Raw genomic sequence first — 27,161 nt, forward strand, 5'->3', positions numbered from 1 at the left:
GAGTTTTGCCATGTTGGCCAGGCTGTTCTCAAACTCCTGACTTCAGGTGATGCATCTGCCTCAGCCTCCTAAAGTGCTGGAATTACAGGCATGAGCCACCGCGCCCAGCCTTAAAATGGATTTTTTTTTTTTTTTTTTTTTTGAGACGGAGTCTGGCTGTGTCACCCAGGCTGGAGCGCAGTGGCCGGATCTCAGCTCACTGCACGCTCCGCCTCCTGGGTTTACGCCATTCTCCTGCCTCAGCCTCTCAAGTAGCTGGGACTACAGGCGCCTGCCACTTAGCCCAGCTAGTTTTTTGTACTTTTTTTTTTTTAGTAGAGACAGGGTTTCATCGTGTTAGCCAGGATGGTCTCGATCTCTTGACCTCGTGATCCGCCCGTCTCGGCCTCCCAAAGTGCTGGGATTACAGACTTGAGCCACCGCGCCCCGCCTAAAATGGATACTTAAGCCCTCTCCCTAGAGGCCTTGCTACAGGTATATAGGGTTGGACCTGGATGTCTCCACGCTAAAAACCTCTCCCAGGTAATTTTGACAGTGGAGCAGGTTTGGAAACCACTGGTTTTGCCTGTGAAGAAGCCGAAGGAAAAAGAGAAAGGGCCAGGGCAGGAAACAAACAAATAAAAAAAAAAAAAAAAAAAGAAGGGAGGGGGTGTCCAATGTGAGACGACTCACTGGGATGCGGCTGGTGGAGGGATTCCCTGTGCTGAGTTCTGTTTTGGCCCCAGAAAGGCCTCCAAGAAGAACCAGTGCCTGTATTTGGTGTCCTGGGTGTGAGCCAAGCTCTGCCTGAGACGGAAATATGGGAAACAGTCCCTTCCCTTAACAAAAGTATGCTCCCCCATACAGGGTGAGTATTGACACTTTAGGCTTTGCAGGGCACTTGACTCTGCCATTGTGGAGCAAAAGCAGTCATAGACGACATGTAAGTGAATAAGTGGCCAGGGTTCTGCTAAAACTTTATTCATAGACACTGAACTTCACATTTCATAGAATTTCAGCAACACAATACCATTCTTTTGCTTTTTCCCACTCATTTAAAAATGTAAAAAGCATTCTTGCCGGGCGTGGTGGCTCCCGCCTGTAATCTCAGCACTTTGGGAGGCCGAGGCAGGTGGATCACCTAGCTCAAGAGTTCGAGACCAGCCTGGCCAACGTGGTTAAATCCCGCTTCTACTAAAAATACAAAAATTAGCCGGGCGTGATGGTGGACACCTGTTATCCCAGATACTTGGGAGGCTGAGGCAGGAGAATTGCTTGAACCCGGTAGGCGGAGGTGGCAGTGAGCTGAGATCACGCCACCGCACTCCAGCCTGGGCAATAGAGCGAGACTCCATCTCAAAAAAAAAGCATTCTTGGCTCCTAGGCCCTCTAAACACAAGCAGCAGGTTGGATGTGGCCCCAATCCAGTAGATGGGACAGGACAAACTCATGGGAAACCAGAACTGAGGCATCGGAATGAACCTGAGCATAGCAACGGGGAGGGGGGACTCCATGGCACACGCATCCCACCAAGAGAGGGCATGCAATACCCGTGCATACAGGCTTCTGGGTCAGAAAGACCTGGGTTCAAATTCCAGCCCTGCCCCTTCCTAGTTGGGTAAGAGGCTTTCACTTCTGACCCTGTTTCCTCACACGGAAAATGGGAGCAATGATACCTTGTCAAGAATGTGGCTGGGAAGATTCAAGAAGATACCAGATGTCAAGTTCCTGACTCGGAGCACGGGTAAAACAAGTTAGAGCTTTTGTCCTGTGCAGCTGGACCTCTTCGTGGGTTCTGGAGGCCCTGTAAGGTGTCGACACGGAGCCTGGCCCCAAGCCACAGATGGTGGTGGGACCCGGGGGTGGTAAAGTTTAACAGAGACTAAAAGCAAAGGCTGAGCATGCGCACATGTCCCGGCCTATGGTCCTCCCCCTTATCCACCCCCGCAGAGGGGCTGGGGGCAGGGACTGGGCACCAACTGGCAGAGGAGGATGCCCCCTGCTGTGGGCATGCTGCTGCGGGTCCACGACTCCTCAAGGGAGGGGCACCTGATCCAACTCTCCCTGCGGCTATTTACCAGAAGCTAAAAATAACCCAAGAGTGACAGGGAGATGGGGCCGATTTGTAATTTAAATAGCAACAGGATAAAGCAAGGAGCTGCCAGAGATCACATTCTGTCCTGAATTAACAATGCAAAACCAGGGGCAGAGAGCTGAGCCGAGCAGCGGGAGGGGACCACAGCCAGAGGAAGCCTGGGGTCCATCAATTTTCTTTCCTTTGAAAAGGGCGGGGCCCAGGCTCAGCCCGGAACTCCTTCCCTCCCCTCTAGGACCTGCAGTTCTTGCTGATCAGTGAGTCAAAGGCCAGAGAGGGCAGTGCCACGTTGTTTCAAAGGCCAACGTGCAGGGATCGGGATCCAAGGAGAGGGTCTTATCTGACCCCATTTTGGCACAAGAAGCTTGGGACGTGCCCCCAGCAGTCCATGTCCCCCAGTCCCCACACCAAGGGTCACAGCCACTTGGGCATTTTGGAGGGAACCTGGGAAGGCCAGTTTGATCAACGGCATTTGAAGAAGTTATTTGGTGGCCCGCTGAGATGGTGGCCTGTGGGCTGAGCATGGGGAAGCCTAGCGTGGAGTCCCATTTTTGCCTCAGTTGGTGCCTTTCAGAGTTTTCAGAAAGGCCCCTCCAGGGTCCAGGGTGCCAGAGACAAGGGTTAGTACCAACTGGGGAAAACCTCTCTTCAGTGACATACAAAGAGGGTGGGGAAGGAACTGGGACTGGACTTTAGGGTTCTGCAGGGCTCCAGTGTGACTGACCAAGGCTCTTGGCCTACAGATGCCTAGAAAAGAAGGCTAATCAGAGACTGCAGTACTTTGGGGGCCACTGGGCCGCAGCTTACAAATGAGGAGCTAAGGTTGGCAGAAGTTAAGCAATGTGTTAAGATCACAGAGCCAGTAACTGGTGAAGCCAGGATCCAGACTGAGATCTGTTTCTCTCCAAAGCCCTTTTTACTCTGTCAGGCTTGCAAGGGCCTAGACTTTCATCCTTAAGGATCTTGCTTGTGGCTCTGTACAAAGTGTACATATCCCTGGGTGCAGTAATAGGATAGGCAGAAAGGGGGCTGAAAGGTAGCTGTGCAGTCAGGGCTTATGACCCTACAGATGGGTGTGGGAGGCTTGGAAGGCAGGAGACACACTGACTGTGTCCTGGGGGCTTGGTGTAGTCCGGGCTGGGTACAGATGGAAACTCTTTTGAGCAGATGCAGCTGACCCAGAGTAAGGGGAGAACTGTGCAGGCTCCTCTCTCACCTCCAATCCAGGAACTTGGGAGGTGTCAAAGGACAGCTTTCAAGAGAGATGGTGGTTTGAAGGACCACCTTTGGCTGCTGGGCCACCAGTGCTGTGTCTGTAGCTCTCTTGCCTCAGCCGGAGAGGGTCTCCAGACCCTCCTCCAGGTTTCCTCCTGCTCATGACTTTCATGAAGCTGCCCAGAAGGAACCTAATCAAATGTCCATCTGTCACTAGCCAGCAGCACCTGCAACCCGGCTCAGATATATCTGTCTCCTCTGCGGGGGCAGAGGCCCAGCACTTCGGCAGGGGCCAGTGATCAGCAGGTGATCCCAGGCTTTGGGCTATTCCCAAGGGCTTTAGCAGGTGCCCGGATCACAGGCATAGCTGCTGGGGAGGCAGGCACTTAGACTTCAAAATCCTTGTAGGACAGGCATGGTGGCTCATGCCTGTAATCCCAGCACGTTGGAAGGCCAAGGTGGGCCGATCACTTGAGGCCAGGAGTACGAGATCAGCCTGGGCAACATGGCGAAACCCTGTCTCTACTAAAAATACGAAAATTAGCCAGGTGTGGTGGGACATGCTTGTATTCCCAGCTACTTAGGAGGCTGAAGCAGGAGAATCGCTTGAACCTGAGAGACGGAGGTTGCAGTGAGCTGAGATCATGCCACCGCACTCCAGCCAGGGCAACAGAGCAAGGCTCTGTCTCCAAACCCTCCATGTCTCACCATGGCCACTTATGCAAACAAGAAACCCTCCCTCTGCCCAGCCTCTGAACACCTGTATTCAACCCATGGCAACTTCCATAGGAAGTCACTGAGCACAGACTCATGTACCCAGCACTGAGCTAGGAGCAACATAGGGTTCAAGAATCTTGTAAGGAAGCAAAACTAAGTGCACAAAAAGTCAAATGATACAGGAATATCATTAGGAACAAAAGTGTGCATCATAGGTAAGGGATCAGCAGGTGGGGTGGAATGCCAGTTCAGGAGAAGTGTTTGACACTTGGTAGATATTTATGAAATGTTTGTCATACAAATGAATGAAGGAATGAATGAGCAAAAACTGTGAAATCAGGAAAGAAGATTCAAATGAAATTGTCAGACCTAGAGCAGATCTTAGAAATCATCTGGTCCAACGCAGAGAGGGTAATGACTGGCCCATAGTCGCACAGCAAGGGCTGGAGTGTGAACCAATGGACTCCGTGTCTGGGGCTCTTTCTACCTTCCCACTTTTGCTGCCTGGGCTGGGTCTGAAGAATGGAGAACGTGATTGGCCAAATACCCAGGGAAGACAAACTAGGAGTGCAACATAGGCAAAAGGAATGGCAGGGGTCAGGGCCACATGTGAAGGGAATGTGAAAATGGGGGGGAGGGAAGGTTCATTTAGCATCTACTATGAGGCAGGCACCAGCATGGCATGAGCCGAGAGAAAATCTCTGCAGGGAAAGCCTGGACAAAGAGGCAGAAAAGCAAGAGCAGCCAGAGAGCATAAGGAGCCGCGAAGGTCAGGCCAAGGAGGCTGGCTGGGCGGGTTTTGACAGCAGAGGGTGTCCAGGTCGTGGGTTGAGTGTTCAGTGCCCTGGTACATTTCTTTTCCCCAGCTCCCACCTGCTCATCCAGGCCACAGAAAGTAGAACACCATCCTCTGGGGCCTCAACAAAGCCCAGAATAATTTTCTTACCCAGATTCTTCTTCCTGTGTGTACCTGGGTGGGTTCTGAGGGGTCCCCAGCTTCCCAGGCCTGGCACATGTCCTAGGAACTGCCAAGGGCATCCTCCCTAGTCCCGTGCACCTGTCCCTTCCAACCTTGTCCTCCCCACCCAACCTGGAAAGCAGAGATGACATTGACAGCACCAAGGAGTGCTAGCTCAAGGTGGCCCTAGTCTCACAGTCAGGACTGCCCTGCTTCTCGAAGCCTCCAGCCTGCCTGCTTCCCCTCCAGGAGCCCCATTTCCTGCTCTCTGCTTCTCCAGGGCTGCCAGACGCCTTAGATGGAAAACAAGCCCAGCCCCATTTCCTCTGTTTAACTGCTCGAGCTACTTGCAAAATGCCTGCAAGAGGAAGGCAGGGCCCTGCACAGACTCCTTCCAGAATAGAACTTGGCCTGGTGGACAGAGTCTTCAATGAGGCCACAGCATATAGGACCCATCTTGAGGAATTCAGAGATAATGGGTTGGAGGGGAAACTGTGGAAAAGTGGGGACTGAGCCTTGGGGGCATTACATGGCCATATCCCCTACCTTAGAGCAGCAATAGGATGTTTTATTTAAGAGCACAGATTCTGGGGCTAGATTCTCACCTCCACCACTTACCAGCTGGGTGACCTTAGACAGGTAAGCTTAGCAGCTCTGTGCCTTGATTTCACCATCTGTAAAAGGAGGAGAATAAGGCCAGGATCGGTGGCTGACGCCTGTAATCCCAGCACTTTGGGAGGCCAAGGCAGGCAGATCACTTGAGGTCAGGAATTCAAAATCAGCCTGGTCAACATGGTGAAACCCCATCTCTACTAAAATTACAAAAATTAGCTGGGTGTGGTAGTGCACGCCTGTAATCCCAGCTACTCAGGAGGCTGAGGCACAGGAATCGCTTGAACCTGGGAGGCAGAGGATGTAGTAAGCCGAGGTCACGCCACTACACTCCAGCCTGGGTGACAGAGTGAGGCTCAGTCTCAAAAAAAAACAAACAACAAAAAGAGCAAAAACAGAGGAAAATAACAAGATCTTCCTCCTAGAGTCATTAAGAGGATTCAAAGAGCTACATTACATATTCAGTAAGATTTTTGGCACAGTAATGTTCAGGAAATATTAGCCATTGTTTTATGATTACTGAGTATTAATTATTAATTGCATAGCATGCATTTATTAAACAAATATTTAGTGAAAAATATTATGTCCCCGTCATGAGGGACACAAAGGTGACTACACCACCAGATGGAGGTTTACAAGGGTCGGGATGGCATCTTGAAGGGTTCTGTAGGATAAATGTTTATTGAACTGAACTGACGCTGTTTCTGTCCTCAAGAAATTCACAGTAACAAACACATATACAACTAAAGAACTAGTTATAGAGCGGGGTGATTAAAGAATGCTTGAGGAAGGTACAGTTTCTTTCCTAGAACCAGTCCTAAGAATAAAGAGTGACTATATGCTGTACTATGTATTCACCAAATCCTCACAATGGCCTCAAACTCCAGCACAGTTTGGCCTCTGGAGATCTTTCCAGCTCCTAACACAGCCCCCCTGGCTCCCTGTTCGCTGGCCACGCTGACCTTTTTGCGGTTCTCCAGACACAAGTACATTCCTTGTTCTGTGCCTTTGCTCTGACTCCACTTCCACCTAGAATGCTATTCTCCCAGGTAAGTCACATAGCTCACACTCCCCATTCATTCAGGTCTGCTCTCAAATACCAACTCCCCAGAGAGGCCCTCCCTGATCCCCTGATCCCCCAGCCTAAGCCACTCTCATCACTCTTCTCTGTTCCTTTTGGCTTCATTTTTCTTTATAGCACATTAGCACATCTTTTTTTTTTTTGAGACAGAGTCTCACTCCGTTGCCCAGGCTAGAGTGCAGGGGTGTGATTTCAGCTCACTGCAAACTCCGCCTCCCGAATTCAAACTATTCTCCTGTCTCAGCCTCCAGAGTAGCTGGGATTACAGGTGCCCACCACTATGCCCAGCTAATTTTTATACTTTTAGTAGACAGGGGGTTTCACCATGTTGGCCAGGCTAGTCTCAAACTCCTGACCTCAAGTAAAGCACCCGCCTCAGCCTCCCAATCTTTATGGCACATCTTGTTAGCTGACATTACATCGTACGTAGATTGTTTCCTGAATGTCTTCCCCACTAGAATCTAAGCTCTGTGAGGATAGAGCCCTGCTTACTTGTTTTTAGAGCTATGCTCTCTGATATGGTACCTGATGCACAGAAGGCATTCAATAAGTATTTATTGAATGAATTAATTTGTAAACCTTCCTATCTCTTCTTTATTCCTCAGATAACACCATGAGCTCAATTATTACTCCTTTTTTTTTTTTTTTTTTCTTGAGACAGTGTCTCACTCTTGTCGCCCAGGCTAGAGGGCAATGGCACGATCTCGGCTCATCGCAACCTCCACCTCCTAGGTTCAAGCAATTCTCCTGCCTCAGCCTCCCAAGTAGCTGTGATTACACACGCCTGCCACCACCATGGGCTCATTTTTGTATTTTTTTTTTTTTTTTTTTTTGAGACGGAGTCTCTGTCACCCAGGCTGGAGTGCAGTGGCCGGATCTCAGCTCACTGCAAGCTCCGCCTCCCGGGTTCACGCCATTCTCCTGCCTCAGCCTCCGGAGTAGCTGGGACTACAGGCGCCTGCCACCACGCCCGGCTAATTTCTTGTATTTTTAGTAGAGATGGGGTTTCACCATGTTGGCCAGACTGGTCTTGAACTCCTGAGTTCAGGTGATCTGCCCACCTCGGCCTCCCAAAGTGTTGGGATTACAGGTGTGGGCAAAAATGCCTGGCCTATTACTCCACTTCACAGATGAGAAAAACTGAGACTCAGAAAAGCTCCCTGACACATGTATTCATTAGTTTGTTTATAACCTACCTCGTCCCAAAAGCTATGTAGAGGACTCTGAGAGGTTTATGACCTGATTCAGGCCACACAGAGCTGGTAAGAGGCAGAACAGGACACATGCCTATGTCTCCAGGCTCCATCCTCATTGCTCATTTCTCTACACCACCATCCTGTATGCCCAGTCCCATGTAAGATGGTATGCTGCACACAGAAGTGCTAGGAAGAGAGCGCTCTTTGAGGGCTGGGCACACCCAGCCATTGTACCTGGTAATTGTCATAAAGTGGGAGACCTCAGCAGGACCAACAGTTGAAAATCAGACAGGTTAAATGGAGAAGAAAACCAGACAGGAGCCCAGGTGCAGATTCCAGCCCAAGCAAGCCCCGTGGCTGCCTCCTGGCTGCTGGGCTGGGCTTGTCCCCACCTGCCCCTTGCTTTCCTGTGCAACTCTTCGCGGCAGCTGGCCCCAGCCAGCGGAAGGCGCCTATGAGCCCTGAGCCTGTGGTCCTCAGCTTGGGCGGCCAGCGGCCTCTAGCAGGCCCCCCCGCCCCCGACCCCACCCCCGTCAGGAAGTGCCGAAAGAGGAAGAGAGTCGCCGGGCAGGATGAGCGCACTGGGGGCTGGCCACAGCGCCGGGGGAAGCTGCAATGAGGCCTCAGCTCTGGGCCCAGTGGAGGTGCTGGGGACGGAAGAAGGGGAGCGGTCGGGGGCACTGAGGCAGATGTGGCGCTACCGCTCCTGGGACGTGCCACAGATCCCACCAGAGGCACCCCAGACACAGTAGGTACAAGGGGTAGCCTGGGAGTGGGCATGGGACCTCTGTCCCTCTATGAGCCTTTTATCTGAGATGGGGGTTGACAGAAGTAGGGTCACTCATCTGTCATCCAGCACTCTGCAGAGGCACAGAGCAGGGCAAAGGAGCTATTGGCAGGGTACAGGGATGTTTGGACTGTGGGGGAACTGAACTCGAGAGAGGCCAGGAGTTGAGCAAGCTATCAGTGGGGGGATCCGGGAAGAGGAGCCCCCCCCCCCCCCAGGAGTGTGGCACTGGATGCTGGAGATTTCTGACCCAGCTGCAAGGCCTTGTGGAGACTCAGTGGGGTCTTCAGTTGCCTCTGATCTCTTCTCTCAGAGCTTGGAGTAAGAGCCATTGGGAAACTTCCCCAAAGAGACCCATCCACCCCAGAGGCCAGTTACCAGGCACACTTGGGGATTGATCTGCCCTCCTCCTGGCCACCCTGTCACCAGTTGCTGGCTGGAGGGCTGGAGCCCCACCTCCCTGATCAGACCTTCTCCCAACTTGCAGGAAACTGGGAGAGGGTTCTGGCCCTCGGGGTGCTGGTTTTTCCTCAAAATCACAGGCTTGCCCGCAGGTCACAGCCCCAAGCACTGGCTATTTGTGGCTGACTAAGGCTGGAAAATAGGCTGCCAGAACCCAATAGGTTGAGGATGGGGAGGATGAAAGTGAAGGTGACACAGGATGTGGCTTGGCAGAGAGGCATGCACACAGAAATAGTGGGCAGCTGGTGCGGGCAGCAGGGTGGTAGGGTTTGGGGAGGTGGAAGACCATGCTTCCCAGCTCCTGGCCTCCCTTTGTCAGCCCTGCGGGGGCCATCAGAAACAGCCCAGGTGTGTGTGATGGCTGTGCCCCCACAGGTGACTGCTTGGGTTCTAATTGCTGTCATTTCTGGAGGGGGACGACCTTGGCTGCATTGGGGAGTGTCTTTGTGTGTGCATGTGAGGTATATTTCTGGATGGGAGTGTGTGTGCATACACACACATATATATGTGAGGGATGTGGCAACCAGTAACCATTGTCCTGGGGGCATCTGCATGTAGGAGAAAGGTGTGTGTTTTGTGTGGGCGTGTGTGCTTGTGAATGGGAGTGTGGTACCTGTTGTCCTTCTGTGTGAGTATTTGTGAGTGTGTAAGGGCTGTGCAGGTGGTTCCCGTAGCATATGAGATCTATAGCAGGAAAATGCGATGTGTTGGGCATGGGTGAGAAGGTTGGAAACCATTGTGAATAGCTGTGGAAGGATGACTTTGTAGGAGAAACTTGTGAGTTCTTTGTTGGTGTGTGTGCAAGTCATTAAGTGACTTTGGTCACTGAATGTGAGAGGCTGGGGTGGGAAGTGTTCGTTTGAGTAATGAGTGGGCATAATTGTTTAAGGGATGTGTTTGCTCTGCGTGCATGGGGAGCACTGTGTGACTTTTGTTTCCCTGAGTGCGATTTGGGGGAGCCAAGGGGGCATGGGTGGAGATTGTGAGTGGTTATGAGTAGGCACAGGGTGTGCAAGAACGGAGGGTAAGCGGTGACAGCAGCCCTCGCGGGTGTACACATGTGAGCGTGCAGTTGTTTGGTAGCGGGGGGATCGGAGGAGTAAAGACTGAGCATCTGAGCGCGCGCAACGCGAGTGTGCTAGGCCGGGAGATTCAGTCCTATCCAGGCGGGCCGGGCCGGGCTGGGGGCAGGGCTTTCTGCTGCCCCGCCCGTTCGCCGCCCCGCCCCTCGGGCCGCCCCAGCGGGCTGCGGCGCAGCGGGCGTCCGGCAGAGGGCGCTGCGGGCCCGGTGCCACCGCGCGGCGGAGGGGGCGTGCTCGGCGGCGGGCAGGCAGCGGCCCGGCCAGCTATGCGGGGTCCTGCGGCCGCGGCTGGCGGCACTTCCTGGAGCGGCGGCGGCAGCCGCTTCTCGGGCACCTGGGTGTGGGGCGCGGGTGCGCGCGGCGCGGGGCGGGCGGAGCGAGCGCGCGCCATGGCGGTGGCGGGCGGCGCGGAGCGGGCGTGCTGAGCCCCGGCCGCCGGCCCGGCATGGGCGTCTCCCGCGGGCCCGCCGCCGGCCGGGGCTAGGGCCGAATGGAGCCGCGGGACGGCAGCCCCGAGGCCCGGAGCAGCGACTCCGAGTCGGCTTCTGCCTCGTCCAGCGGCTCCGAGCGCGACGCCGGTCCCGAGCCGGACAAGGCGCCGCGGCGACTCAACAAGCGGCGCTTCCCGGGGCTGCGGCTCTTCGGGCACAGGTGAGCGGGGCGGCGGCGGGGCAGGCACCGAGGCACCGGCAGGTTACCGCGCCCGCACCGGGGGACATTCCTCGGCCACTGGAGGTCTGGGCCACTTCGGTACTGACACCGAGTCGGGGAGACGCTGGCACCGGCGGCACGAGCCGTCTTGGCGTGGTCACCCACTAAGGGTCATCCCCCAGGGCCGGGACACGGGCGGGATCGGTCGGCTTGGCAGTGTCACCGGGTGGGGGGTAATTCCCTGGCACTGGCAGTCTAGTGCTCCTCATGTGTAGTACCGTGGCAGGGTCGGCTCCCAACCCTCCAGCAGGCAGATGGAATCACCCCAGCCTTCCCGGCACAAGGAGGTAGGGCCCCCAGGACTGGTCACCCACACCTTCTTGGCACGGATAGAACAGGGCCTCTCTGCGCCTCCTGGCACCACTGAGATGGGGATCACACCGTCCTTTGGACTTTCGTGGGAACCGGTTGCCTACCACCACTGTGTGGCATCTGCAGAACGTAGCCCCGTTGACACCGTCACTACACATGGCTTGTCCCCAAGCTCTGGTCACTGGTTTAATTGTTCAACATGTTAAGCCTTTCCTAGGGGTTGGGGGTGCCTGATCATCTGCCCTACCTTGCTCTTATTTAGCGGAGAGACCCCAGCCCATCCCTCTGCTAGGCAGGCAGCATGTCTCCCTCTGCCCTCTTCCAGCCTATGCTAGGAAAGGGATGAGGTGGCTGGAGTCTGGTATCTGTGCTGGCTGTTCAAGCTTCATCTTGCCCCCTCCCGCAGCACTCCAAATGTCACCATCTTGTGCCTGTGACAGAGCTTTGACCAGGACTCTAGCTGGGAACTGGGGGGAGGGTGTGGAAAGACTGAGTGCATGGCAAGTGTACTGCTCTTGGTGGTGAGCCACCTCCTGCCCTCGCAGCGCTGGTGTAAGGTAAGGGATGTGAGGCCCAGGAGTACCTGACCTGGCTCCCTGCGCTGCTTCCTGACCAATCCCTGCCCTTCCCTGGTGGCCAAGGAGCTTGCAGCCAATCAGCCAAGGACCCCAGAACCACCTCCTGAACTCTGACCACTTGGAGTCTGCCCAAGGCCTCCCTCAGTTTTCTGCAGCTGCCCAGACTTGGTGGCATTCATCCCCACCCCGCCCCTAGCTTTGCCCTGCCCCTTCTCCGGGTAGACTTTACCCACCAATAACATGGGCAGTTTTCTCCTGTCGTGTGGGCTGGCATACTCGTGATGCTGACCTGTGCCCTCCACCTGCCTTACCCGGGCCAGGGCCCGCCCTTTGCACCTGCAGTCTGTCTCTGAGTACAGATCTGGATTCTTACACTGGCAGATGGAGCTCCGTGGGCTCCTGTGTTACCATGCAGGCTTCAATGTCATATAAAACAGGGCAGGGAGTGAAACTTCCAGTAGCTCTGTTTTGTCACCCACAGCCCTGCAAGATGGAGCAGTTTACACCCAGCACTGCAGGATGTAGCCTCCAGTGTTCACAGGCTCTGCAGGGGGAGGGAGGGGCGCCACCAGAGGCTTCCTGTTGCTGCCCACAGGGTATCAAGTGTTGGGTTCTTATGACCTGTGGCTGTGCCCCTTCTGAAGGGCACAGGTTTGTGGGTATAGGGATGAGCACGTTTGGGCGGAAGAACAAGAAACCAGAGAACCAACAGATACCTTTATGTAATTCTTTAAAATAAGCAGGGTAGGTGGTATTCTTCCTTTTGTAAAAAAAAAAAAACCAATTTTTAGTAGAGATGAGATCTCACACAGCATTGCCCAGGCTGGTCTTGAATTCCTGGCCTCAAGCAGTCCTCCGACCTCGGATTCCCAAAGTGCTAGGATTACAGGTGTGAGCCACCGTGCCTGGCCTGTTTGTCCGTTTTTATAGATGAAAGAAACGCGGTCAGAGGGGATTTGCCCAGAGTCACATAGCAAGGAAGAGGTCGAGATAGGATTTGAAGTCAAGTTGGTGTGATTCCAAAATCCACATCCCTTTCTCTATACCAGGATCCCAAACGGAACATTACAGTGGCCAAGGGAGCTTTAAGAAATACGGATTCCTAGATCTTACCCTTGGCGTGTCTGACCCATCAGGTCTGGAGGTGGGGCCTGGGCATTGTTTAAAGTTTCCCAGGTGATTCTGATGTCCCACCAAGTTTGAGAAGCACAGTAGTCCGTCACCCTGGGGAGTGTAAGTGCTCCTACAGGAGGCCTGATGTGAGGAAAGAAAATTCAGCAGCACCTCTGGAAGCATGTAAGGAGTGTCCCTTGTTTGGGAAAACTGTGCTGGGGATAGTGGGGCCGTCAGAAATGTACACATTCAGAGAACCCAGTAGTGTCAGGCAGAAAGCAGCAAGGGAAAACGCTTTCTCCTGGCAGGCCTGGGAGCTCACTGAGGCTGGCCTCCTTCCCCTTGACTTGATGGGGCCAAGGGGTGGGGGCTGGGGGCAGACATGTGGAAAGGTGGAATAGTACACACCTGCTCTGGGTTCTGCCCCCTCCAATGCTGCTTAGCTGGTCCTGCTACCTTTGTTTGTTTGTTGCAGCCTCAGGTAAAAGTCCTCAAAGCCCCATCTGAAACCAGCCCTTCATCTTATCCGAGCTCCATGCTGGCTCTTAACCTGGCTCTTAACCTAGCTCTTGCCTCTCCCCTGACGTCCACCCTCTGCATGTCCCCCATCCCGCCCCCTCCCCACCCCACCCACATACACACATCCAGCCTTGGGGCTGAGGGACCTGACGGGAAGATCAAGGGTAACAACTAGGTCAGCAGTGGCTGCTGAAGCCAGGTGGAGAATTCTGCATGCAGACCCTGGTTCATGGGGAGAGTTCCATGAACAATTAGCAGTGTCTGCTGTGGGCTTGGCAGGGAGTCTTGATGGCACATGGGCCACATGTTTGCCATCCTGGCCCCTCTGGGTAGGACAGTCTGAATGGCAGCCCCTGTGGGGCTGAAAGAGGCTTTTCCTTAAAGTCCATCTCTGCCCCACACAACTGGCGTCATCCTCTCAGAATCTGGGGGGCAGCTTGCCATCTCTTTTTTTTTTTTTTTTTTTTTTTTTTAGCTCAGTGAGCCATGATTCTCCCCAGCTTGTGGATTCCTCCCACCCCAACTCCATCCCACCTTACTTCTTGCCGGAACCATCAGTCTCCTCCCTGAGGAGGAGGAGGAGGAGGAGGAGGAGAGGAGGTACAGGCCCTACTCTGATTCCAGGGTATTTGGTTCTCTATCCTGAGCAGAGGGCAGGCAGGACCTTTCCATTGAAGCTTCTGTTGACCCTAAGGGTCGGGCAGCCCGGAGTGGGAGAGAAGTGGACTCTGTCTCCTCCTCCAGGACCCACCAGGAAGGAGGACCTGCCTGTTCTCTGGCCTGGTCCCAGCAGCCTGATCCTGGCAGGTCACAGGGCTTGTGGATTAGCTGGTTTTGCACCCCAGGGGCATCAGAAATTACCTGGCACCTCACACATGTAGACATAAGGAGTCTTGGCCTCAGAGCCCTGGGAGCCTGAGCGTCTGTGCCGCCATCCCCTGCCCTTCACGGTGCTCAAAGTCACAAGCTCCCAGGGGGCAGGAGGCACACCTGCAGAACCAGTGTGAGACAATGGGTCCCATTTAGAGGCACTGCCACACGGCCCCAGCGAGCATGGCCCTGAAGTCAGGGCTGCAGAGGGTGCCCAGTGGGTGCCTGAGCAGAAGCAGCCCCTGTTTGGGTTGGTTCTGCAATGAATGGGGAGGGATGTGTTGAGGGACGCCTCTTGCACAGAGGTGAGAACCCTGTCTATGGCGCCGGGGTGTCTGGGAGCGAAAGAAAACCTCTGAGTGGTTTGTCTCCCCCCGGCTAATGCTGGGAGCAGCCCAGGTTGCTGTGGGAGGCGGGGACAACCTAGAATCCTTGGGTTCCCGCCAGTTTGGAAAAGAAAAATGGGCCTCAGTGGCCGAGCTGCGTTCATCTCACCATGTTTGCTCCCCACACAAGGTCAGGTGCCAGAGTATAGAGCTGGCCCCAGCTGGGGACCCAGGGTAGAATTCTCACAGTCTCCCTCTGTGCCAAATGCTGTCAGGGGAGGGAATGGCAATTCTTGCCATTTTGTCTCCATGCCATACTCCAAAAAGGTCAGATCCTGGGATGTGGAGCTGCCCGGGATTCTTGGTTGGCACAGGAGCACGAGAGTTGGTGTCCCTTAAGGCAAGGACAGAGGAAGGACTAAGTGACCCCTGATGAGAGAAAGCTGAGGCTCCAGGCAGCTGGGCTGGGGAAGAGTGAGAGAAACGGGCCTGCCCTCCTGGGCTCTCTGAAGGCCTCTCCAGAATTCGCCAGTGGCCCCCGGGGCAGAGGAGGAAGTGGGGGCATAGGTTAGCCCTGAGTCTCAGGCCATGCGGGCCCCTCGGAGAAGCAGGGATTTGGAGCCCTTCCACCCACGTTAAGGCAGGAGAGAGTTGGGAGGTGTGGAAGCAGCCCCTGGAGACTGCCCTGCAGTGCCACTGGAGCGACACAAGGGGGCGACAGCTGCCGTTGTGGGAGGCCAGTGGGCGATGAGCTTCTCCTTCCACCAGTCCACATGCCCATGGGGACTCACAGGCACTGGCTGGTAGTTACCTGCCGCTCTAGCTGCCGGGCGGAGCCAGTCAGGATGGCCCAGGGCAGGCTGGGTGGGTGCCTCCAGCCACCTGGCCCCACCTCTCCCATTCCCTGAGGCCCAGGCACAGCCAGGTGGCCTTGACTCAGCCAAGGTCTCGCAGCTAGCCTAGGTCATCTGGGACTCCGGCACTGGGCTTCCAGGGCCATGTTCATTAAGGCCTCATCACAGGACCCTGGAGCAGCCTGACCACCTCTCCTCCCTGCCCCCTCTGCCTCCTCCTTGAACAACCCTCTAGGTCAGCTGCGGGGGCAGTGTGTGCAGGAAGCGGGATCTGCTGCACCTGCAACCAGGTTCTCCCGCTCCCCAAGTTCCTGGGCCACCCCTGGGCAGTGCCAGGCACTCATTCCTTGCTCTCCTTGGCTCTCCTTTGTTCCATGTTGGGGTCAGCCCACATCCGGCCTGCAGTGTGGGTCTCAGCACAGGACTTGGCTGGCTCTTGCGTCACAGGTGTGGAGGGTAGGCCAAAACAGTAACCCAATGCCCTGGAAGAGCTGTCATTCTGCCATCTTTCCTCTTCACCCCTTTCCTCGCTGAAACACCAGAGACATGGTTAGGTTGGGAGAGCAGGTTTGAGCGAGACCAAAGGCTCTGTGGCAGGGGAGGGGAGGGAGAGGCTAAAGAGACAGGAGTGGCGTTCCAGCTCCTCTGTCTTTGGTGATTAACAGCTGCCAAAAGCTTCTAAACTCATCAGTTTCATGTGATCTTCATAACATCTTTGTAGTTGGTTTGATTCCCATTTTGCAGATAGGAAAACCAAGGCTCAGAAAGGTCAGGGGCCTAGCCAGGATCCCCCAGCTGACGCTGAAGCCCGGCCCAAGGATCTTCTCATGATGCTGGGCTGCTCTGCTTAGGAGTACTCTTTTTTTCTATTATTTGCCATCCCTAAACTGGGAAGACCTAAGAAGAGGCTTGAGTGCTCCATGGGGTTTAGTGAAAGGTCTTTGCTTCCTGTGCCAATGGTGTGAGACACATGAGATAATCTGACCTGGACCCCAAGGGAGAATGGCCACTGACATCCGTCGAGTCAGGGGGAGCAGGCTGGACTGGGAGAGACCCTTGGTAAAGAGACTGGGGCTGTGAGCACGTCGTCATCTGGCTTCCTGGCTGTGTCTGGAGTGGAGGACAAGTCTGATCTTTTTCCTTACTTCAAGGGCGTAGGGAGTCTAAAGCCCAATGGACATGCTCAGAGGAGCCCCCATACCACCCAGGGGTCAGTGGCTGGCCTCAGGGAGGGAGGATCGCTTCACTTGCATCCGGTGCCTCATGGTGAGAGGTCTGAGAGAGGAGAGGCAGGGCCCCAGCACCCTCCTCATCTACACTGAGACCTCCTCCCCTTGCTCCTGGCAGATCACCAGTTCAGAGCTCCCACGTAGAGGCCTCTCCCCTGCCAGGGATGAGCCCATCTCAGCACATGCCAAAATAGCTGTCTGGGAGCCTGGGCCCGCACTGCCCACGCCCCAGCATCTCGCGGGTTAACAGCTTGCCTGTCTCTCCGCCCCCTTCCCCAGCTTGCTGACATTTTACAGAGAGAGGCGGGGGCGGTTGTGAAAGGGGGCAAGCTGGTTCTTGCTCCCCAACCCACACGGACACCCCACTGACACAGCCTGTCGCCACCCACCCACCTCTGGAAGGCATCCCCTTGGGGGAGACCTTCCTTCCACCCTGAGGGCCCTGAAGGGGTGAGGGACAGGCTGCCAAAACCATCCCTGGTAGGCCCAGGGAGCTCTAGGGGGCTGGTCTCCCTCAAGGGGTCTTTTGTAGGACACAGGATCCCCCTCTGTCACCCAGGCTGGAGTGCAGTGGCACAATCACAGCTCATTGTAATTTCAAATCCCTAGGCTCAAGCAATCCTTCCACCTCAGCCTCCCGAGTAGCTAGGAACTATAGGTGGGGGCCACCATACTGGGCTCATTTTTTCTTTCTTTCTTTCTTTTGTAGAGACGAGGTCCTGCTATGTTGCCCAGGTTGGTCTTGAACTCCTGGCCTTAAGTGATCCTCCCACCTTGACCTCCTGAGCTGCTGAGATTACAGGCCTGAGCCACTGTGCCCAGCCTCTGGAGTCTTTTTAAGAAATTATTTTGAAATTTTTCCTAACACATTAAATATCTTGCCATTATAAACGTTTACAGAATAAGGTGACACCTACTGCCTAGCTTGGTTGGAGCTTAGCATTAGGCCGTATTTGCTTTAGACAAAGATGGAGGCCCCCATGTTGTCCTCCCTGGAGGAAACCACAATTCTGATTTCGGTGTGTGTGATGTTCTTGTGCCTGTTTTTAAAATTGTCCTACATAGGTATGCATGGCTAGCAATATACAGTGCTGTTTTGTATGATTTTACTCTGGTTTAAATGGTATACCAAGCATATTCTGCATTTAGGTTTTCCCCTCGATCTTATTTGGAGATTTAACCACCCGAAACATGAGTTCTCATGGATCCATTTTAACCTCCACACCCAATTCCGTTGTGTAACAGCGGCTTATTTGCCCAGGATGGTTGATGGACACTTGATGGTTTGCAGTTTCTCGCGGTTGCGAGCGATCCCTCTGTTCTCTTCGCCGGTGCCTGCTCACAGGGCGTGTGTGTTTTCAGATAGACAGATGTTGCCAAGTTGTGCTCCGAAGTGGTTGTCCTAATTTTCAGGCCTCTGGGGTTATTTTCTTTTTTTAAACTTTCGGTAAACTAGGGAATTGTTTCCCAGGAACAAACACTTTCTCCTTCAAACCTGCAACAGTCCCTTGAGAGAGATGAGGGTGGGTGTTAGCCCTTTTTATCAGATCAGGACATTGAGGCTAAGGCAGGTTAAAAGGCCTAGTTTGAGGTCACGTAGCTGGTCAGAGGCAGATCCTCTGGGCCTTTGAAGCCAAACCCTCTGTGAAGACCTTTGTCCCCTGTATGAGTAGTGTGGAAGCCTGGAGAGTGGGGTGGGGCCCTGGGGGCTGATGGGGAAGGGAGCAACATGGTCAGAAAGCTGGGTGGGGGGAGTGTTAATTTTTTTTTTTTCCTTTTTTGAGATGGAGTTTCGCTCTTGTTGCCCAGGCTGGAGTGCAATGGCTCGATCTCAGCTCACTGCAACCTCCGTCTCCCAGGTTCAAGCAATTCTCCTGCCTCAGCCTCCCGAGTAGCTGGGATTACAGGCATGCACTACCACGCCCAGCTAATTTTGTATTTTTAGTAGAGATGGGGTTTCTCCATGTTAGTCAGGCTGGTCTCGAGCTCCCGACCTCAGGTGATCCACCCGCCTCAGCCTCCCAAAGTGCTGGGATTACAGGCGTGAGTCATGGCGCCCGGCCAGGGTGTTAATATTGAATGAAGGGATGAGGGGGAAATGCTTCTCCTAACAGGTGGAGAATGGGAGCCCTCTGCAGACACATGAGAAGGCAAGGACAGGGGACGGTCACCATAGAAGAGTGGGGGCCCGCGAGGGGTTTGTAACAAAGGGGCCCCTTTGGGAGACTAAGGGAGACATATCGGCATTCCCATCAGAGATCGGTTTCAGTGTTGCCTCTGAGACACCAGAGCTCAGCCCAGACCAGATTTGTCCACCCAGTGCAGCAGGAAGTTCTCAGGAGCTGGCCCGCTGCTGGGGTGCTGTGCCAGCCTGAAGCCTGTGCTGTCAGTGGGATCCATGAGGCTGAGTCCGGACCATGCGCGGTTCCCTCCACTCACTCTTCAAACCACACCCGGCACTTCTACACTCTGGGAATGCCATTAGAAGCAGTGTGAGGCCCTGGGGCTCACAGCCTGGCTGGGGACACAGACTTGCACATTAGTGCTGATCGCCCAGGCTCTGAGAGGAGAACCATGAGGGAGAATTCACTGAGCAGAGAGGGGAGTGGTATTCCAGGTAGGGAAACCACCGGATGCCACATGGTGCCACGTGGAAAAGGGACCTGCGGTGTTTTGTTTGCCAGAAGCAACGAGGGTGGAGCCTGAGGGGTTGAGGGTATGTGCCGTGGAAAACACTACTGAGTTCAAACCCCAGCACTGCCACGTGTTAGCTGCACAACCTCAGGCAAGTGACTTAACCGCTTTGTCTCTCAGTTTCCTCATCTGTAATATGAGGATATGGTTCATGGGGATAATACCAACTAAGGAGGATTCATAGCTTAATATTTGTAAAACACTTAGAGTAGTGTCTGATGGAGTGAGTTATGTAAGTGTCAAATACAGCATTTAAAATATGAAAGAGCAGAGAGGAGGCTGGGAGGCCTGTTGCCTGCCAGCCCCAGGTCTTTGCATTTTGCTCAGCTGACAGGAGAATCAGTAAAAGGTGATTGGGTGCATTAGGATGAATTCTGGTGGCAGCTGGGGTCTGGCTTGGAGGGAGGCTCTAAAGGAATGAGCCGGTTTGCACAAACATCTCTTTGAGGCCTAGCAGGGGCTGAGTCAGGGACTCAGGATGTGAAGGAAGAGACTGGGGGTATTTCACCAAGGAGCTCAGGCCAGCCCAGGGTCCCGGCCCAGCCCCCAAGCCTCTGAGACAGCCCCTCTTCCCCCTTCCTTGCCCACCACCCTCCCCTTGTGACTTCATGTCACCAGACCTACTGTCTAGTTTTCATGAGAAAGCCATGGGGGACACAGAGTGGGTGATAGCACCCAGCCCAGAAAGGGGCCTCCAGGTGTCACTCTTGGGGTCCTCTAGAGAGGAGAGGAAGGTCACCACCCAAACCAAGGCTGTTGCTATCCCCTTGTACCCAACAAAGAGAAGTGGCCTGAGCCAGCTGGAGCCTGTGGTCAGCCCTTGCATGTGGTTACGCAAGGTAGAAGGAGCCCTTCTGTTCCCTTAAGGCGCTGGCCCGTCCCCCGTGGAATTCCCTGCTCTTTCCTCCTGCGCTGATCAGCAGTAAACGCTGGACTCACTGCCAGGCACCATGCCGGGCGTGCCCAGATGTGCTAGACCTGGCCCCGGCCCCCCAGGAGCTCGCGGTCTGGTGGAGGAGCAGACGTGGGCTGAAAGAAGCAGGCCTCCCAGGGCTCTAGTGGCAGGGGAGCCGAATGGGCAGTGCGGAGCTGTGAGTAGGAGGGGTGTGTCATCGGCTGTGAGCAGGCAGCTGCTTATTAGGTAGAGAGGGAGGCCAGAATTCGGGGCAGAAGGTGTGCCAGGTGCGGCGGCACAGCAGTAAGCTGGGCACAGCCAGATTGGGGCACAGAGAATAGGTTGGCTTGGTTAGAACCAAGGCTTTGTGTCACAGCACAGGAGGTTGTTAGTGCCACACCACAGGAGCCACGTCTGCCGGGGTAGAGGAGGCAGATTGTCTCTGATTCAGTGGTCTCAAAGTATGGTCCGGGGGGTGCCCTGACCCATTTCAGGGATTTGATAAAGTCAAAACTATTTTCAGAGCTACCCTGGTTCCTGCCTTTTTTTTGCTGTGCTGATGACACAAAAGCAGTGGTGGGTGAAAGTGCTGGCCCCTCAGCACACATCTAGGCAGGGGCCCCAACATCAGAGTCCTGACTCCATATGTACATTTCTTTAAAAGTAGTGAAGATCATTAATGTTGTAAAGTCTAGACCCTTGCACACCTATACACACCTATACCTTCTGATATTTTGCATGAAGGAATATGAAATACACATAAGGCACCTTTGCTGCAAACCAAACTGCGATGAGGAAAAGCTCTTACTCGGTGGGGTTGTAAGCTGTACTAGGTGCTGCTTTTTTTTTTGTTTGTTTCTTTTCTTTTTTGAGACGGAGTCTTGCTCTGTCGCCCAGGCTGGAGTGCAGTGGCCAGATCTCAGCTCACTGCAAGCTCCGCCTCCCGGGTTTACGCCATTCTCCTGCCTCAGCCTCCAGAGTAGCTGGGACTACAGGTGCCCGCCACCTCGCCCGGCTAGTTTTTTGTATTTTTTAGTAGAGACGGGGTTTCACCGTGTTAGCCAGGATGGTCTCGATCTCCTGACCTCGTGATCCGCCCGTCTCGGCCTCTCAAAGTGCTGGGATTACAGGCTTGAGCCACTGCGCCCGGCGGTGCTGCTTTTAAGAACACCATTTGGGGCCAGGCGCGGTGGCTCAAGCCTGTAATCCCAGCACTTTGAGAGGCCGAGGCAGGTGGATCACGAGGTCAGGAGATCGAGACCATCCTGGCTAACATGGTGAAACCCTGTCTCTACTTAAAAAAAATACAAAAAATTAGTTGGGTGAGGTGGCGGGCGCCTGTAGTCCCAGCTACTCGGGAGGCTGAGGCAGGAGAATGGAGTGAACCCAGGAGGCGGAACTTGCAGTGAGCTGAAATAGTGCCACTGCGCTCCAGGCTGGGCGACAGAGCGAGACTCCGCCAAAAAAAAAAAAAAAAAAGAACACCATTTGTACTTGGACACCTGATAAACAAACTAGTCAGATATAGGTATTTGGCAGACATTTTCTCAAAAGTGAATGACATGAGTTTGTCACTTCCAAAACGGTATCACTATTTGTTGCCAGGCATGGGCCACCATGGCTCATATCTGTAATCCTATCACTTTGGGAGGCCGAGGCGGGAGGATCACTTGAGCCCAGGGGTTCAAGACCAGCTTGGGCAACACAGTGAGACCTCATCTCTATATTTATTTTTAAAAAATTAATTAATTAATAAAATACTTGTTGCCAATGATAGAATTTGAGCTTTTGAGCAAAAATGAGAATTTTGGAAACCTTTTTATTCACTTCCTAGAGCCTGACAGCTTCCTTGGACTTAAAATTTTTCTGATGAGATCAGTAGTAAAGTTGGCATGATTTTTGGTATTATATAATAACATGTGGGCCAGGGGTGGAGGCTCACACCTGTAATCCCAGCACTTTGGGAGGCTGAGGCAGGCAGCACCTGAGGTCAGGAGTTTGAGAGCAGCCTGGCCAACATGGTGAAACCCCGTCTCTACTAAAAATACAAAAATTAGCTGCATGTGATGGCTGGCACACACCTGTAATCCCAGCAATTCGGGAGACTGAGGCAGGAGAATTGCTTGAACCTGGGAGGAGGTTGCAGTGAGCTGAGATCGCAACACTGCACTCCAGCCTGGGCGACAGAGCAAGACTCTGTCTCAAAAAAATAATAATAAAATAAAATAAGGCCAGGCACAGTGGTTCACGTCTGTAATCCCAGCACTTTAGGAGGCCGAGGCGGGCGGATCACAAGGTCAGGAGTTCGAGGTCAGCCTGGATAACATGGTGAAACCCTGTTTCTACTAAAAAAGTTAAAAAAAAAAAAAAGTTAGCCGAGTGTGGTGGCCCATGCCTGTAATCCCAGCTACTCGGGAGGCTGAGACAGGAGAATCAATTGAGCCTGGGAGACTGAGGTTGCAGTGAGCTGAGACTGAGCCATTGCACTCCAGCCTGGGCAACAAGAGCCAGACTCCATCTCAAAAAATAAAAATAAAAATAAAATAAAATGTGTCACCATTTGGAAGATCTGCATAACTCAGTAAATCGGTAACATCAAATTTTGTAACATCAAGCACCAGTGACCAGTGCTTGATGTTACAAAATTCAAAATGCAAGGTAGTCCAGTGAAAAGTTCATTGACATGGTTTTATATTTATTTATTTATTTATTTTGAGACAGAGTCTCGCTCTGTGGCCCAGGCTGGAGTGCAATGGCGTGATCTCGGCTCACTGCAGCCTCCGCCTCCCAGGTTCAAGCGATTCTCCTGCCTCAGCCTCCCAAGTTGCTGGGATTACAGGCACCTGCCACCATGCCCAGCTAAATTTTTTTTTTCTTTTTTTTTTTTGTGTGTGTTTTTAGTAGAGACGGGATTTCGCCATGTTGGCCAGACTGGTCTCAAACTCCTGACTTCAGTCGATCTGCCTGCCTTGGCCTCCCAAAGTGCTGGGATTACAGGTGTGAACCACTGTGCCTGGCCTGATTCAGTTTTAGATTCCACATTGCTACTAACCTTTGAGAAACTATCATTTGTCATATTTTGGTGTAGTAGCAAAGAAAATCTATAATTACCTGGAAAGGCTGTTAAAGATATTCCTTCTTTTTGTAACTACATGTCTGTGTGAGGCAGAATTTTCTTCATATGCTTCAACCAAAACAACATGTCACAACAGATTGAATGCAGGGATAGACACGAGAATCCAGCTGCCTTCTATTAAGCCAGACATTAAAGAGATTTGCAAAAAATGTAAAATGATGCCACTCTTTTTGCTAACTTTTTTTAGAAAATTATTTATAAAAGTGTTGTTTATATTAACATGTAATGGGCTTATTGTTTTTAAGCTAATAAATATCTTAAGCATTTCTCAGTTTTAATATCTGATACGATACATATTAATAGCTGTCACCCCCTAAAACAAAACTCTTTTGGGATCTTCACCAATTTTGAGAGTGTAAAGGGGTCTGGGAGCTTTCAAGTAGCTGAACACATGGAGGTTCCTGGTGGATGGTGTGCCCAGGGAGGGTGTGGAAGCGTCTTGCCCCTTCCCTCATTTAAAAAAAAAAAAAAGGGCCGAGTGCGGTGGCTCACGCCTGTAATTCCATCACTTTGGGAGGCCAAGGCGGGCAGATCATGAAGTCAGGAATTTGAGACCTGTCTGGCCAACATGGTGAAACCCCATCTCTACTAAAAATACAAAAATTAGCTGGGCATGGTGGCAGGTGCCTGTAGTCCCAACTACTCGGGAAGCTGGGACAGGAGAATCGTCTGAACCTGGGAGGCGGAGGTTGCAGTGAGCTGAGATGATGCCGTTGCACTGCAGCCTGGGTGAGAGGGCAAGACTCCATCTCAAAGGAAAAAAAAAAAAAGAGTTTAAAGAGGTCTTAGGATCAGGCAGTTGGACAGCTGCCACTCCCCAGACCCTAGGGCGCCATGGCAGGACTGGGAGCTGGGAGGGTGGCATTCCGGTCAGGATACATGTAACATGGACTGGTCTCTTCTGGGCATTCTTTAACTTGGCAGAGCCAGAAGACGGGAAGCTGGAGTCCCAGCTCAACCAATTCTGAGTCATGGGCAGTCACAGGCTTCCACAAGCCTCGAGTGCCCCATCTATTCAGTGGGACAGTAACACCGTCCGCACAGGGAAAAAAACCAGCCTCCCGTCTGTAATGCTGGTGAAAAAGTACTTTGTAAGTTGTGAAACACGCCACAGATACTTATTTTTGTGGTTGTTTTGTCTGGAGCCTGCGTGATTAGCTTCCCCAGACCTCAGAAAACCTGTCCAGTGGGCGTGAGAAGGCATTAGGTGGCTAAATAGGGGGCATTAGTGGGGGGCCCCCTCCCTAAAACGGCCTGGCTCCCACTTCTCCCTCCCACTTCTCTCTCCTTAGACCTCGTTCCCAAGCTGAGGCGTGGGCTGGGCTGTACTGGGCGCCAGGTGGAAGGCAGGCCGCTGGGCTGTCACCCAGCCTGACTCTGGGGACCTTGGGAAAAGGAGTTGGGAGGCATGCTCGTGCGCAGTGTGCCCGCCCGCCCACCCGCCGCCTGCTGCAGGGCCGGGAGCCGCCGCTGGGAGAGGAAGTGCGTTCGGTTACCAATCGGGTTATTTTCATAACGGCTGTCTCAGGCTGCGAGGAGGAGGGTGACAAGGGGGAGGGGGCAGAGGAGCAGCCACGGCCGCTCGCTCTCCAAACTAGGACTTGCTCAGCAGAGGCCGCCAGCCCCGAGCTGGAGCCAGAGCCCGGCATTGGGGACCCCAGCTCCCTCCTGCTTGCCCTGCTCCCGCCTGCGCCCTGCCTTCCAGATCAGGTCAAAAGGGGCCCCCAGCCCCTCCTTGCCTTCTGCTTCCTCCCTCTGTATCTGGCTGGGTGGGTATGGGGAGGGTTGGATCCGGGTGGACCCAGGCCCCACCATCCCTAGGCGAGGGGCCTGCCCTGCCAGGTTCCTGAGCTGATGGAAAAGGGTCCCGCCAAGCTCTTGCTGAGCCAGGGCAGACCCTGCCGAGTAAACACTCACTGGCCTGGTCGCCTTCTTACCGTCCAGCCTGGCCCACCTGCTCCCCGAGGTACATTTTGTTTGTTGTTTTTGACAGGATCCCTGTGGTGAGTCACAGCCTGGGAAGGGAGGACCCTGCCTCCCCAGCCCCTAGACTGACTGGGGAGGGGCCGGCCTCCCTTCCAGCTTCCCCACCTCCTTCCCTCCGACCCAGGGACTGTGGGAGCAGAGCCGAGGGGGTTCTGGGGAGGCAGCTGCAGGCCCTTGCTCTGGGGCTGCTGGAGGTGGGGTCGCCATGCACCATGCCCAGCCTTCACGGAGCTGAAGGCAGACGAGGCCCTGCCCAGGGTGTGGAGTGGGCGCTTTGGGTCAGTCCCATGGGGTATCCTGTGAGAGCAGCTCAGGAGGCCAGGCCTGGTACCGGGTGCAGAGAGTGCATTCCTCACGACACGAGCAGATAACCAGGTGGTACCTGCTCCCGGCTCTGTTCCTCATGCGGTGGGTGGTGGCCACCCTGGACACTCCTGCTTCCCTTTCTGGGTTCCCAGCCTCACTGTGGGCAGACAAACCACAGGAGGTAGCACAATCACATGCTCTGGTGTCTGTGGTGGGTGTAGGCCCTGCCAGGCCCCTGCTGTCTGCCAGGTATCACCAGGCACTCTCCCTCCGTCATCGCATCCAGACCTCCTTTATGCCAATCTTCTGAACCAGATGGTGTGAGCTCCATTTTGCAGATGAGAAAATTGAGGCTGAGAAAGGTTAGTAGATCAGCCTTAGGGTGGCAATGGCAGATTCAGGATGCCAGCGCCCTTGAAACTAGCATAAGGCGTGAGATGGCCTGGTTTCTGGAGGGTGGGTGTCCTGTCTGCTGTAGCAGTAGCCGATGAAGCTCTCCGGTCTGCCCGCCCCCATGGCAGCCACTGCAGCTCGGCTGCTCACAGCTGCAGGCACTGTCTAGCAAGGGTGCACGGCGAGACACCACTGGTCTTGCCTCCTGACTTCCTCTGTCCTTTCCCAGGCCCTGTCCTTGTCAGGCCCCAGAGCCGGAGATTGATGGGGTCCCCTGAGTCCTTTCCCATCCTATCCCCGTTGGTGTGTCAGGCTCCCCACCCGGAGACCGAGGGGCAACCATTTTGCTGTGCTCTTGGTGTTGAAGCCCTCGGGGTGACCTTTGCATGTACTGTGTGGTGAGTTGGAGGTGACCAAGAGCACGAGGTGAGAAGACACTGTAACGCAGAGCTGTGCTATCGGAGAGGCTCAGGCCCAGGGCGGGTTCCTACAAGGCCCAGGAGAAACCCCAGCAGAGATAGGAAGTGAGGAGTCAGGCTCTTGCTGACCAGGGACAGAGGTTTCTATGGAGACCAGAGGAACAGGAAGCACAGACCTGCGGGGAGGGGCATGGGAGCACGGAGGCATGGGTGCCCAGCAGGAGAGCCTGTGGCAAAATAGCTCAGCCACTCTGACAGTCTCCCCAGACAGACAGGGCAACTGAGGCCCGTGAGGGGCCAACTTGCACACAGTCACATAGCACTGCCGTCCCTGCCCACCCCACTCTGCTGGGAGGGGCGGCACCATCGGCCACTGAGGAGACTCCTGGACAGATGTGGACCTGGGCTGCCTGGCACTGTGTGGAGCCAGGCACCGCAGGACCACGTGCCAGCTGCCCTTGTCTCTCGAGGGGGTCCTGGTCCCTGTTGTCAGTGCAGGTCTGGGGCCGCAAGCTGGGCCCAGCCCTCACCGCCGCCCACGGTTGCAGCGGCACCTCCCCCCACTGACTGTGGCCTTTTGTTTTCTGGGTGACACTAGCATCAGGCGGTGTGTCCGGGTGACTAATCTCCTCCAGG

General features: G+C 54.1%; 1 protein-coding gene across 18 annotated transcripts in view; it reads left to right on the plus strand.

Moving 5' to 3' along the window:
- The window catches only part of DGKZ (diacylglycerol kinase zeta), a 48,757-nt gene that overhangs the window by 4,918 nt on the left and 16,678 nt on the right, over positions 1–27,161 (plus strand). For 7 of the 18 annotated variants that reach the window (XR_004053546.1, XM_030917557.1, XM_030917558.1 and 4 more), the window contains exon 1: positions 8,400–8,601. The exons of 2 other annotated variants lie outside the window; for them this stretch is intronic. Coding sequence is in view for 11 of the 16 variants with exons in the window: in XM_030917557.1 (XP_030773417.1) it covers positions 8,426–8,601 (176 nt within the window). In the remaining 5 variants the exon portion in view is untranslated. Of the gene's footprint in view, positions 1–8,279; positions 8,606–10,430; positions 10,836–24,563; positions 26,076–27,161 lie in introns of those variants that run through there. 9 more of the 18 variants (XM_010371061.2, XM_030917566.1, XM_030917561.1 and 6 more) reach the window with 7 other exon arrangements.

The sequence above is a fragment of the Rhinopithecus roxellana genome, chromosome 15 (assembly GCF_007565055.1).
Source record: "Rhinopithecus roxellana isolate Shanxi Qingling chromosome 15, ASM756505v1, whole genome shotgun sequence".
NCBI classification, from domain to species: domain Eukaryota; kingdom Metazoa; phylum Chordata; class Mammalia; order Primates; family Cercopithecidae; genus Rhinopithecus; species Rhinopithecus roxellana.